The sequence below is a fragment of the Stegodyphus dumicola genome, chromosome 1 (assembly GCF_044657685.1).
Source record: "Stegodyphus dumicola isolate Sdum_Otavi_A_Nest chromosome 1, ASM4465768v1".
Taxonomy (NCBI): Eukaryota; Metazoa; Arthropoda; class Arachnida; order Araneae; family Eresidae; genus Stegodyphus; species Stegodyphus dumicola.
Genome location: NC_140768.1, coordinates 75,609,902 through 75,623,686, shown reverse-complemented (window position 1 = coordinate 75,623,686; position 13,785 = coordinate 75,609,902). Strand labels below are relative to the sequence as shown.

The following is a 13,785-nucleotide window of genomic DNA, read 5'->3' as shown; positions in this document are numbered from 1 at the left end:
TTCAGAAAAGCAAATAAAAGTTAATTAAATTTGTAGCTTCAAATCCTTGAAAAAGATTTATACGTAGCGTATTCGGAAACTAAGTACCGTTTCATTCTAGCGCCGTCGCAGCGCTGTGGTAGGTGTCCCGCACATGCGCACTAGTCTTTCTTGTTCACTGACTTTCAATTGTCGCCATTTTGTTTGCTCTATGTTGTGTTTTCAGTTTGCTGTGCACATTCAAAATGTTTAAGAGAATTAGTTTTCCCGCTGACTGTGAGATTCGTGCTGGGATTAAATTTTTGAACGCGAGGAATGTTAAACCGGCCGAAATTTATTGTCAAGTAACAGAAGTTTACGGTGAATACGCGATAAGTGATGGAATGGTGAGAAAGTGTGTAAGAATGTTTAATGCAGGTCGAACAAATGTCCACACCTAGGCTCGGAGTGGTCGGCCTTCTGTTGTCACCGATGATTTGGTAAGGAAAGTTGATGAAGCAATTCATGAGAACAGACGCTTCACAATGACAACTCTTTCAGAGGCATTTTTTCAAATTTCACATACTGTTTTGTTCGAAATTGTGTCTGACCGCTTGAATTATCGCAAACTGTGTTCCTGATGGGTTCCAAAAATGCTCACTGATGTTCACAAAACAAAGCAACTTAATAGTGCACTGACATTTCTCATGCGGTACAGTGATGAGGAAGAAAACTTTTTAAACCAAATTGTGACAGGTGATGAAACTTGGGTGTGTTATTTCACACCAGAATCGAAACAACAATCGATGGAGTGGAGACACACTCATTCTCCGAAAAAACAAAAGTTCAAAGTGACAATGTCATCACAAAAAATCATGTGCACTGTCTTCTGGGATAGGAAAGGCGTTTTGCTTACTGAATTTCTTCAAAGAGGTGAAACCATTAATGCGGCACGATATTGTGAGACTTTTAAAACAAATGAAGAGGAATGCTCAGTAAAGGAATTGTGTTGCTCCATGACAATGCTCGGCCCCATACTGCTGGTGTCACTCAATCATTAATTCGACAGTTTCATTGGGAGCAGTTTGATCACCCGCCATACAGCCCGGACTTGGCACCGTCCGACTATCACTTGTTCCTGCACATGAAGTGCGAGCTTGGTGGCAAGCGCTTTGGATCTGATGAAGACACGAAAAATGCTGTGGAGTCGTGGTTATGGAAACTGGCGGGAAGTTTCTTTGACGATGGTATAGAAAAACTGGTCACATGCTATGACAAGTGTTTGATCATTGGCGGAAACTATGTTGAAAAACAGTTTAAGACATGTATTTTCATGTAAAAATAAAATTGGATTCGAAAAAATTGTTTTACTATTTTTTTTTTTTTTTTTTTCAAAACGGTACTTAGTTTCCGAATACGTCTCGTATTTATATATTTTTGTGATGTGTTACTCATGTTCATGTTTAATAGTAATCGGACTTGGCACCGTCCGACTATCACTTGTTCCTGCACATGAAGTGCGAGCTTGGTGGCAAGCGCTTTGGATCTGACGAAGACACGAAAAATGCTGTGGAGTCGTGGTTATGGAAACTGGCGGGAAGTTTCTTTGACGATGGTATAGAAAAACTGGTCACATGCTATGACAAGTGTTTGATCATTGGCGGAAACTATGTTGAAAAACAGTTTAAGACATGTATTTTCATGTAAAAATAAAATTGGATTCGAAAAAATTGTTTTACTATTTTTTTTTTTCAAAACAGTACTTAGTTTCCGAATACGTCGCGTATTTATAGATTTTTCTGATGTGTTACTCATGTTCATGTTTAATAGTAATGAATGTAATGTAAACACAAGCTTCAAAAAAGTAAAACTTATAAATCTTTGCATCACTGTATTAACAACAAATGCAAAAGTGAAATACATTTGCCGACCACATAAAATTGCTTTTGGGGCCGCCAGTTTGAAACCACTGTTATAGACAACGTTCAATTTGCACGAAAATAATATTTTATGATTTAACTTTTCATGGAAGAAACACAGAAAAATTCAATTAATCTTACGCTATGGAAATTTAAACAATTGCATAGCATCGTGAAAAGCCATAGAAGTGCTTGTTACAAATCTTGTTTGCCTGCAGTTATGCAATGCAGGATTACACTTCTTTGTTTACCTACATGAAAACTATTTTTGCACTTAAACAAGAAAAAAGAATAAAAATAACTCTCTTAACCTTATTAAGAGAAATTATGTGTGTAAACGAGTTTGGAATGTCCAATATAAACCGGACTGGACGATGACTGAATAGCCTCGAATACATTTCGAGGATGTATTACTGTTGTGGAAATATTTGCATATTTCATTTTTAAAAACTTTCATCATTTAGAGTAGAAAGAAGGGTACCCTCGTATTATTGCAAAGTTGTTTAATTTATCGCCAAGCGGTGGTTTATTTATGGTAGGCTGAGTAGTTGAATGTTATGGAAACCTTATTATGATGTAATCAGTTGCATGATTGCGGTAAATTCGTAAGGGCTTGTCGTATATGTTGGTTAGGAAGTACATTGCTTGTTTTCTGGTTTAGACGGTAAAATGGCTAAATGTGGTAAGATTAATTTGAAGTTTCTGTATGATTTTAAAAGGAAGGGGGAAAGAGCATTGCTTGACTGGTGTGTAAATGAAGGTTTACTTAGTAGCCATTATTAACTGTCTTGTTTGTAGAAAGGAAATGCGTATGGTCGAACGTCGGAAGATAACAGCGCAACGTAGGATACGTTTTACTCTTATTTTGTGAATTTATGTGCGACACCAGTATACAGATTCTAGTTCAGATAATTTTAGGAAGTTTTTGGATGCCGTTAAGGAATTTTGTTTGACTGAAGATGTGTTAATTCGTAAATATGGTAAGTGGATATTTCCTTTGTGTAGTGCAAAGATGAATTTCCTTTTTTACATTATTTCACTGTTTGATTTAAAAGTAGTTTACTGAGATTATATTTTTTTTTGTTGGCTGCTCCTTTGTCTTTTTAAGTGAATATAGTTTGATGTGTACACGGACAAAGTCCAGGGAGTGCGCAATGCCTAGTTTGAGCAATTCTCTGATGTTTTTCTAAATGAAAAGAGGTCGTTGTGTGCCTTTTTGTGGGTGACACTTAACACGACAATAAAATTTTCTTAAATGGCTAGCCTACTCCTATCCATAAAATACAATTGCGTTGTGTTAAATTTTACCGGATTAACCCGTAATTCAATTTTAGGTGACCTGGTGAATGACATGAGTAAATAATAATAATAATAATAGAAAAAAAAAACATACACTTAAATAGTTCAATGAAAATAAATTTGTTTATTTGGAAATGAACATCCATTAATTTCAAATATCATGTGATAGAACCAAATAAAAAAAATAAAATAGATATTATAGCTATTAAAGATATTCCCGGGAAATATATATATATATATATATATATTTAAAAAAAAAAAATCAACATAAGATTATATTTAATTTGTAAAATTTCACCCTTAATAGGTTTAACATTTTCTATAGACTTATTTCTCCATATTGCACACCTGCACTTGTAAAACGAGGCAAACCTGACAAAAAGTGGCTTTTCAATTCCAAAGAATGCACATTTTTTCGTTGAAAGTGAACTTTTGTAACTCTTCTTCCCCCCCTTTCTTGTTAGAAGAAAAACTTAGGAAGTTTTAATAATTAAAAGGCTATAACTTAAAATTGATTAAGGCTAGGATTAAGAAAGTAGTCTCAAATTAAGAAGCTAATTTTTTGGCATCTATTGATAATAAATTCTAAGGATTTAACTTAATTCTTGTCATGAAAAACTGAGTTTATTACATGAAAATTCACCTATATCCATTATCTGAGTGTACAAGTTTGAAAACAAAGTGGGCAGAAAATGACGCTAGCTAAGCATTTCGTGTAAAATCAAATAACCCAAATTTATTACAATAAACTACTAATAACCAAATAAATTAATAAATCCAAACCTGTTGTGTAGCTAAAATTTTGAATATTCACAAATTAAAATTTTGATTTCTGCGATTAACTTAATTACATTAAATTTGCTACACAACATGGATAAAGTCAAGGGAATGCACAATGCCAAGTTTATGCAATTCCAAGATTTTGTTTTAAGTGAAAATAGGTCAATGTGTACATGGATAGCGAGTCTGTACAATTCTTTATCTTGTTATTTTGGCTTTGTGTAGCGGTGACAAAAGCCAAAATAACAACTCAAAGAATAGGACAAACTTGGTATCCATGTACCGCCAATAATCGCCAAAGTGTACCCGTAAATATACTTTTAGCCTTTCATCTTTAACTATATGATACATATTGTGTTTTCACGATCACTACTGCATTTATATAAAGAACATGTTTTCAAACATATATAACCATTATTATGGATAAGTGTTCAAATTAAAGGTAAGAATTAAAAAAGAGAAACATAAAAGTTAAAAATGCTGGAGTTATTTACATCCTAACGTAAAATACTAGGATGGGAAAAAAGTCTATAGATTTACTTAATCACAACAATAATTAATCGTTTTATGTGTATGGTTTACCTTCTCAAAACAAACGATTAACTTTGCTTTACTCAATTTTCGCCCAGGAGAGCTTTTACTCTGATACTAGGCTGAAGAGGGAATTTTTGGAAAACGCCTTTTGATGCCATTTCCCTCTAGGTATAAAAAAATTCCTCCCGAGGATATGGCAATTTTTCATGATTTAAGATGGCGGAAAAAACTGCCCCAACTGCTGCTTATCTGAGATTACCCATGATTTTCAGTAAAAACGCTGAATGTACCCGACTTTAAATTAAAATTGTACCTGTGACTAATTAATTACATACCAGAAAAGCATTTGCAAAAAGCATATTTTACTTCTGGATGTGAACAACTTCAGAATTATAAGCAAGGTATTAATCAGAGATGAGCTATGGAAAATTTAACAAAAGCCTCACATTCTTGCAAAAAGAAAATATCAGATCCTAATTAAATACTTTACATCGTGTTTAGGATTAAATTCTCATAGATATTTACCATTTAAGGAGACAGTTATTAAATCTGAAATATATTGTACAATTGAAGATCTTGTGGAAATACTGTTCTTTGAGCTGATAGCTCGTTCTGCTTCAGTGCTACTAGCATCGATAGTCTCCATAATGGCTTTAGATTTCTTTACAATGTTAAGAATTTCGTTCTGCAGTTTTCTTGTTAAATGAACCTAAAAAATCATTTAATTTTATTTCATACTTTAATAAGAAATTTAATATTTGACACATTAAATTTCTTATTAAAGTATGAAATAAAATTCCCATCCAGATATGGGCATATAACTTCTTCCATGCTTTTAGATAACAAACACTACTAAAGTTGTTCTTAACTTTTCATTTGAGCTGTACATCATTTCCCTGTTTTATTTTATAATTATTTTGATGCAAAAGTATATTTTTAAAAGAAATCACAAGACAGTTCAGTAACTTTTCTTGGGGTAATTTGTAAAATTTATTCTTGTTGTCAATTGCTAATCCTTCAGATTCTAACATATAATTAACTCTCGATTCATAACAATATTCAAAATGAAACCAGACAAGATCCTCATTCTCAGGGAAGGAATATGGCATACATTTGGGAAAACAAAACAGGGGGGGGGGATTTGCTCACAAACTACAAACTATGGTTAGAATACAGAGAAGGGTACCACTTGTATTATCGCAAAGTTGTTGTTTCATTTATGGTAGCCTGAGTAGTTGAATGTTATGGAAACCCTATTATGATGTAATCGGTTGCATGATTGCAGTAAATTCGTAAGGGCTTGTCGTGTGTGTTGGTTAGGAAGTACATTGCTTGTTTTCTGGTTTAGATGGTAAAATGGCTAAATGTGGTAAGATTAATTTAATGTTTCTGTATGATTCTAAAAGGAGGGAGAAAAGAGCATTGCTTGACTGGTGTGTAAATGAAGGTTTACTTAGTAGCCATTATTAACTGTCTTGTTTGTAGAAAGGAAATGCGTATGGTCGAACGTCGGAAGATAACAGCGCAACGAAGGATACGTTTTATTTTGTGAATTTATGTGGCGACACCAGTATACAGATTCTAGTTCAGATAATTTTAGGAAGTTTTTGGAAGCTATTAAAGAATTTTGTTCGACTGCAAAGACATATTAATTCATAAATAAGGTAAGTGGACATTTCAGTTGTGTAGTGCAAGGATGAATTTCCTTTTTCATGATATTTCATTGTTTGATTTAAAATGCAGTTTATGGAGATTATATATTTTTTTGTTGGCTGCTCCTTTGACTTTTTAAGTGAATATAGTTTGATGTGTGAATGTTCAAAGTCAAAGGGTGCACAATGCCTAGTTTGTGCAATTATCTGATGTTTATTTAAGTGAAAATAGGTCGATGTGTACATGGATAAAGTTAAGGGAGTGTGCAATGCCAAGTTTATGCAATTCTCTGATTTCTTTTAAGTGAAAATAGGTCGACATGTACATGGGCATCACGCTTGTGCAATTCTTTGTCTTGTTATTTTGGCTTTGTGTAGCGCCGCTACAGTAAACATAATAACAAGTCAAAGAATTGCACAAACTTGGTATCCATGTACTGCTAAAAATAGCCAATTTTTGACAAGGGGTACCCATAAATACATTTTTATACAAATAAATTCAGTAAAGGTCTCTCATGAAGACCCTAAAACTCACCATTGATATTAATGTTTATGGCTCAACAGCTGGAAATACTTATATTAAATGGTACTATTTGATAATCCTCCAAAAATCTATGAAAAAATATTCATAAGACAGCATGCCATGTTGGCAAAAATTATTTATTTGGCAACCCCATGATACTGCCAAAAAGTACATATCTGACTACCCACGTATGTATGTAGCATATATCTGATTGGTTTCTCACTCTTTCGGATATTTTTGCGAGGGTGACTGCAGATTATGATCCCCCCACATGAATTTAAGCATTTTAAAACTGTAGTTAACTATATACTGCATTTCTGTTAGTTTTGTCAAAATCTCAGACTTAGTGTTCTGTATGCACACAGCGTAATGGCCTAAAGGCATCATGCAAACTCTTTTTTCCCCCCCCATTCTAATTTTAATATTTTGATGCTTGAGGTTGCACACAATGCTCAGTTTATGCAATTCTATGTTCTTTTTTTTTAGAGAAAACAGTTATATACATTTGGAAAACAACAAATCAAAAAACCAATAAGTGAATATGTCTTGTATAAGGAATGTAAAAAATTAGGTGGTGCAGAATGCATCATTAGAATAAATAGTCAAATAAATACTTTTCTTTACAGTTGTAATACATTCACAAACGCTACCCAAAATTGGTTAACAGTTTTCAATTTTCAGGCAAATGTGTGGATAATCAGAGGGACCAATAAAAATATTACTTCAATATATGAATCTGTACAGAATATATGTGTATGATTCTTTATTAATATGTCATGTAATGAAAATCTACTGAAGAAATTATTATTCAGTGAATTACATAAAAGTTTCATTATATGAATTTATGAAAAAACAGAATAAAAGCTACATATATTTTTACATAATACAAAGAACTGGATATAGTAAATAAACAAATTGTTTAATATTTATAATCTACTCTAAAATAGAGATATACATTTCTAATATTTTGATGAAGAAAAAGAAACATTCAGTAATAATTTTAAGCTGCATGTGCAATATAGATACTTAAGACTACAAATGCGGGAATAATATCAGTTTCATTTTTTTAAAATGCACAATGAAACTGATTTGTTGAAGATCGATGAAAATGAAATTGATTTGTTGAAGATTGTTTATTAATAAGGTTTGCATTAACCAAATGCTTTCGATGAAACAATGCACGATTTTACAAATTTGTCATTTCATTATACTAGTAAGCAATCTATTGATGTAATAGGGTAAATAAATAAAAAATCTTAAGCTCAAGAACTAATAATAATTTTCAAAGCTGGGAAATTGTTAGATCAGACTTGGTTGAAATAAAAATGTCACATCATTCTACATTTTTATGGGTTTGATTATGTCTCACGAGATTGCTTTTCCTATTAAAATTTCTGCCACAAGTACCACAGGAAAAAGGTTTCTCACCTTCATGAATAAGTTTGTGTTTTCTTAAGTTTGATTTAACACTGAATCCCTGGTTGCATATGTCACATATAAAAGGTTTTTCGCCAGTATGCATAAGGTAATGCCTACTTAAAGAACACTTATTATTAAAAGCCTTATTGCATAAACCGCATACATATGGCTTTTCACCTGTATGCAATAGAAAATGGTCCGCAAGATGATACTTTCTCTGAAAACATTTACCGCAAACTTCACAGGAATAATCGTTACGGCCTGTATGTATTCGGCAATGCCTCATTAAATTGCATCGAAGAGAAAAAGATTTATTACACACGCTGCATATGTAAGGTCGCTCACCAGTATGCAACAGACAATGTTTCTTTAACAAATTATTTTTTGTAAAATTTTTACCGCATACGGTACAGATAAATATTTTTTCACTTTCTGCCATAATGTCTATAACTTTTATAGTTGAAATAATTATTAATACACCCCAGTGTTAATAAAACTCATTCCGTTTTCTCAGATTCACATTGCTCATCGTACTAATTTGTTAGTAAACATCGACACAAAAGAGACGATGTAGACAGATGTCTAATTTTGCACCCGCTAAATCTTTCTGCCCGAAGGGGAAAAATCAATCTGAGGTTCGAAGGAAGTTCCAAGACAAAATTTGTACATTTGATTTTTCATGTAAAATCCCGTGCATCACTAAATGGTCCGCTTTTAAAATTCTTTCTACTTCAGTAATACAGTAAGAATTTACACCTCCTGAACAGAATCAAATATTTCGGGAAACCTTATCAACTCCATTCCACTTTTGGATGCACAAACGTCCGGTCACAATACATTTTTCTATCCGCCATGCTAATGTGTGAAAAGCGCCACTTATAAGTGAATTGAATCGTGTATAGAAAGATATTCGAGGGGTGGTATTCACGAGTGATGGTTCTTTTCTCCCATGCTCTTACTTGACCGTAGGCACGTGATTTGTAGAACGTACGTCTCTGCCTTGCGCCTTAGTCTTTACTATGCCTAGCGACCATCGTTCGGTTCTCCTCGAGCAACGTTTGCTGTCCGCTTATTCACAAAGCCTACAGACCGTTTCTACTGCTGTTTGCTCCGATTGGTTAAAACAGGAAACGCAGGGTTACAGAACGTAGTGCTTGGCGACTTTTAGTTCATCGCCTTTAGAATTTGTATTTAAGCGTGGTGTACCAAAAATTGTGCGTAACTCACTGGCGAAACCGCAGCTCAGAGGTAACGAGCGCGAAAAAAAGGTCTCGGACTTCTTGATCGCCGGTTCTATCCCCGCCCGTAGCTATTATAAACTCTGCTCTGCACGGGTTTATTTTTATTTTAACTTTATTGAATGACTTCGTCATTATTTGTTTGGGTGCGGTGTTAAAAATCAAACACCTTTATTTTCTCTATTTTTGTTAATTTTTCTTATTTTTATTTACTGGTTTGTACTCTCTTAGTAGGTACCAGTAGCAAGATTACGATCCAAGATCCCGAAAACCGTTTCAATAGAAATAGCGCATAATGGAATAAAATATAATTTTAGTTATACTTACTTTTCATAATTTAGGTAAAAAAGAATAGGTATAGACGCCCTTAAATGTTTACTGAATTTTTCATTTGCTTATTTTTTAATATTCCTTTATTTGTATAAATTAATGCGCTATGGAAATTTACACATCAGGCTCTTTCTAACAGAAATGACGAAAAAGTGCATATTCTATCTCCATGTAAACACCTTTTTCTTGTAAAAAAATTACGTACTTTTAAAAGTTTAATTCAAATACAAATAAACTATTAATAAGATCAGTAAGTTATATAAAATATATTCCACACAATTCCTCCAAGCTTTCATTCATAAACTAAAAAAATATCGAATAAAATAAACGCTGTTTCCGTTTGTTTGACGTTAATTACCATGCCTTCAGGGCGATAACTCGCCATTGCAAATATGATCGCCAAGCAGATGTTTCATCCAATTAAAGCAGACCTTAGAGAAATGGTCTGTAGGCTTTGTGAATATGCTTGCTGTCCTACTTCACCATTATCAGTATCATGAAAACGATCCGGAATAGGCTGAAATGTATAAGGCTCTTCGTAATGTGGATGAACTTAATTTACAACTGAAGGCAGGAAAATCTGTTAAATCAGCTTTGCGCAAAACTGAGAACAGGGTTGTAACTTAAAAAGGAGAATGAAATTCTCTGACTTTTCCAGTGTTTTCAGAAAATTCCAGTCTATCCGCATAGTGCGCGTTGGCTGCGCTGAGAGGTAAATTAATGATGGTACCACTTGAAAACACAAAAATTTGCCAATTGCTTATGACTTAATATAATCCTGAAAGCATTAGTATTATAGCTATAATAGGAGTTGTTTTCTCCACTGAAGATTGAGATTAGAATCTGCCCAATCTGGATTTAAAAATGAGTTTTTTGCAGCTAAATGAAAGAAATCTATTTAATGATATTTTAAAATACAGGTATTTTATATTTATTTAGCAGCATACATAAACAAAAATATCTGCATTAAATTTCGTGACAGTATGTCATCATACTGATTTAGATTCAGAATTATGCCAGAGAAATTTGAAAGTATTATTAACTAATAATAAATAAATTTAGAGGAGACAAGAACATTAAATGATATAAATAACATTAAAATGAAGTTAATTACTTAAAAATTGAATTACAATAATCAATGCTATTTTGGCGAACTGTTTACTATTTTTTTATTTTACTGCAAAATTAAAAATAAGGCATTTATTAAAATGAAAAAAAAAGTTTGAAAGATTTTGCGGTAAAATCCTAGTCTTCGCTACGGCCTTTGCAGAATTTTGAAAACTGCCGCCAAAAACAAAATGACCGGTTTACTACACAAAACCTTCTTAAACAGAGACTAAGAGACAGAGAGAGGTAACTGTTGTTAGAGTTCATCATGATGTCGCCAAATTCCATGTGTACGGTACATGGAGGTCAGAAAAAAAATATGTATTGTTAAGATAAAAAAAACTTCTCTGCAACAGGAATAGCTCCGTCCCAACGTAGAGGAAATAGCTGGGTATCAGCGAAATATCTGTCGCCGAAGCTCGCGAAGTTCGAAGGTCAAGTTTATCAAGTTTTTATAAAACGAATATAGTTTTAAATTTCCTTAAACTTTAAAGGAATAGAAAATATTTTTTGCGTGAGTAAACTAATTAATAGATTAGTGCTTTTGAGCAAAAAATGTACGAAAATCCGAGTATTAGTTATTGCGAAATTCAAAGAACATTTCTTCTTAACACATGCTCCACAATATCCTGTACACATCGCGGAGGGGGAAATTCTCGCCGTTAGGTTCCGTCGACAAATCCCTTGGCGAGTTTTTCCCTCAGCTTTCTAGCGGTACTCTAGCAAACTGATTTACATTACGTCTATGGATCCTTTCTTTCTTTACACATTCTTACATTAGAACAGAGTACATGGGGATTATTCTAGCCTCCAAGGTACCGTATATTACGATTAAACCGATTTTGTTGTATACAAGAATGAGAAGGTATTTTCTTTAGTTCAACATAACCTGCAAATACGAGTCTTAAGATTCTCGAGGTTACTGGAAACCAAGGGGTCTAGTCTGGACACCGGTCGAGATCGATATTGGAAAACCAGTCGGGATTCTCTTTCCACTCGACAGCAAAAGGGAGAGTGAGTCTGGCCACTTCAAATTCCGTCGGCGGAAAATGAAGTGGAAATTCTGTGCGGAAGTGACGTTTATTGCATAGCAACCAGTCTATCTCACCTTTACATTGCTCAAGGCTGAGGGAAAGGGGGTAGTTTGTTGTCAAAGGGGCTGTTTCGCACGTGTTTATTACTGAGGATGGCGGGGGGGGGGGGGAAGCAACAAGTTCCAGTAAATGGTGAAATTTTCCGAAAAAATGCGCTGTTGGATAGCACATTTAGTAATGAGTGTGGAAAAAAGAAATGTCGAACGTTAATGGATATTTTAAACGCAGAAAGAAATGGCCTTTTCAAAACTTCAGGTATGTGAAGAAATGTAAACATAATTTTACGTATTTACGTATGATCTTTTGCAAAATGGAAATTTTCTAAAAGGTTACATGCTTGTAAACTATTTGTTAACAGGAATTTTATGATTAAAATACATTTTGTCTGAAAAGGTTATGCAACAACGTCATAAGTCAAATCATTGAAATATAGCATCGCGTACGCGTTTAATATTCCTAATGAAAATAATAATTTTAAAATTATTCAATAATTAAAAAAAAATTAATTTTTAACAACCCATGATTATATCAATAATTTTATTTATTCAGGAATTATAGTTACCACGTAGCTATATTATTAGTATGTATCGTAGATACTAATAAGCAGAAAACTTTGGTTTGATGCATTAAAAGACGATTTACTAGTGAGTAAAAATATAACAAATTTTTAACAAAACTTATAGGAAGGGAAAAAAAAAGAATTAAATAAGTATAGGTTAAATCATAAAACATATCATCTTCACACACAAACATACGTATATATGTATATATATATATGTTAATATATATATATATTCACATATGCAGTGAAAGGAAATTGCAGTATATATTCCTATTTATGCCCTTTTTAGGTCGATCCCACTAGTGGCCGAGCGGTAAAATCTCCGAATACTGGTAGTGCGGTCCGAGACTCAAATCGCGCGAACGGGCTGGACGCATGGGCGTCAATACCAATGTATCTGTCATTATCAATATATCATTGGTAACTTCCAGAAGCATAGAAGTTTAAGGCACACAAAATCTGTTTTAAATATATATATATATATATATATATATATATATATATATAACTCAATTATAAATATATTAACTGATGCAGTGAAAGAAATTGCAGCACATATTCCTATTTATACCCTTTTTAAATCGATTCCACCAGCGGCTGAGCGGTAAAATCACTGATCACTGGAATTTCGGTCTAAGGTTGGAATCCTGCGAACGAGCTGGCTGTTGGACGTTTTCGTGGTTTTCTGCGTGTGTTACGTGTATATGAGCTAGTTTCCCTTAGAATGTCCTCCACGAAGGCAACCCTCACTTCAGGCAGATAGCCCTCGAGGCTTTGCCGTAATTACGTAAAACCCAAACCAAGCACTTTTTTGATCTGAATAAATATACAGAAAACTGATGTAATATCTAAAAGTACACCACATTGAAGAATCTGATAACTAATTATAAATCATGCATTATATTATTATTAACAAGCATTTAGTTTAACTGAAAATTATATAGGAATTTTACTTGTTTTATATAGGAGATTCTAAAAACTATTGGAAATTGACATTGATATCGGTACAGTTAAAACTACTTAAATAAATTTAACTCAAAGCAATTTAATGTAAATGTTGAATTTAGGATGTGCATAGTTTGAATTATATACTGCATATTTTTTAATGCATGTCTAATGTATTACATTTTTATACACTACAAATTCAAATAAAAGTAGAGGGATAATACATTATAATTTAAAACATAAAATTTCAAAATTTACAAATTACTCATCAAAACATGAAATTAAGTACATTGATATATATATTAGTTTAAAAATTACAATTTTAAATTTAAAGTTGCACCTCTTCTTTATATGTGAAATAGGAAAACACCAAATACATTATTTTCACTAAAATTTAATTAAGGCATTGGTAAAATAGAATAAAT

At 33.0% G+C, this 13,785-nt stretch overlaps 2 protein-coding genes across 5 annotated transcripts in view; one reads left to right on the top strand and one right to left on the bottom strand.

The window, feature by feature from the left end:
• Positions 1-13,785, bottom strand: part of LOC118205934 (trafficking protein particle complex subunit 2-like protein) — an 85,987-nt gene that overhangs the window by 62,144 nt on the left and 10,058 nt on the right. The window lies entirely within an intron of this gene.
• Positions 11,969-13,785, top strand: part of LOC118194398 (ankyrin repeat and SAM domain-containing protein 6-like) — a 117,893-nt gene continuing 116,076 nt past the window's right edge. For 2 of the 3 annotated variants that reach the window (XM_085816366.1, XM_085816363.1), the window contains exon 1: positions 11,969-12,108. In XM_085816366.1, the coding sequence (XP_085672492.1) occupies positions 12,063-12,108 (46 nt within the window). In that variant the 5' untranslated portion in view covers positions 11,969-12,062. The remainder of the gene's footprint in view (positions 12,109-13,785) is intronic. The other variant, XM_085816353.1, reaches the window with a different exon arrangement.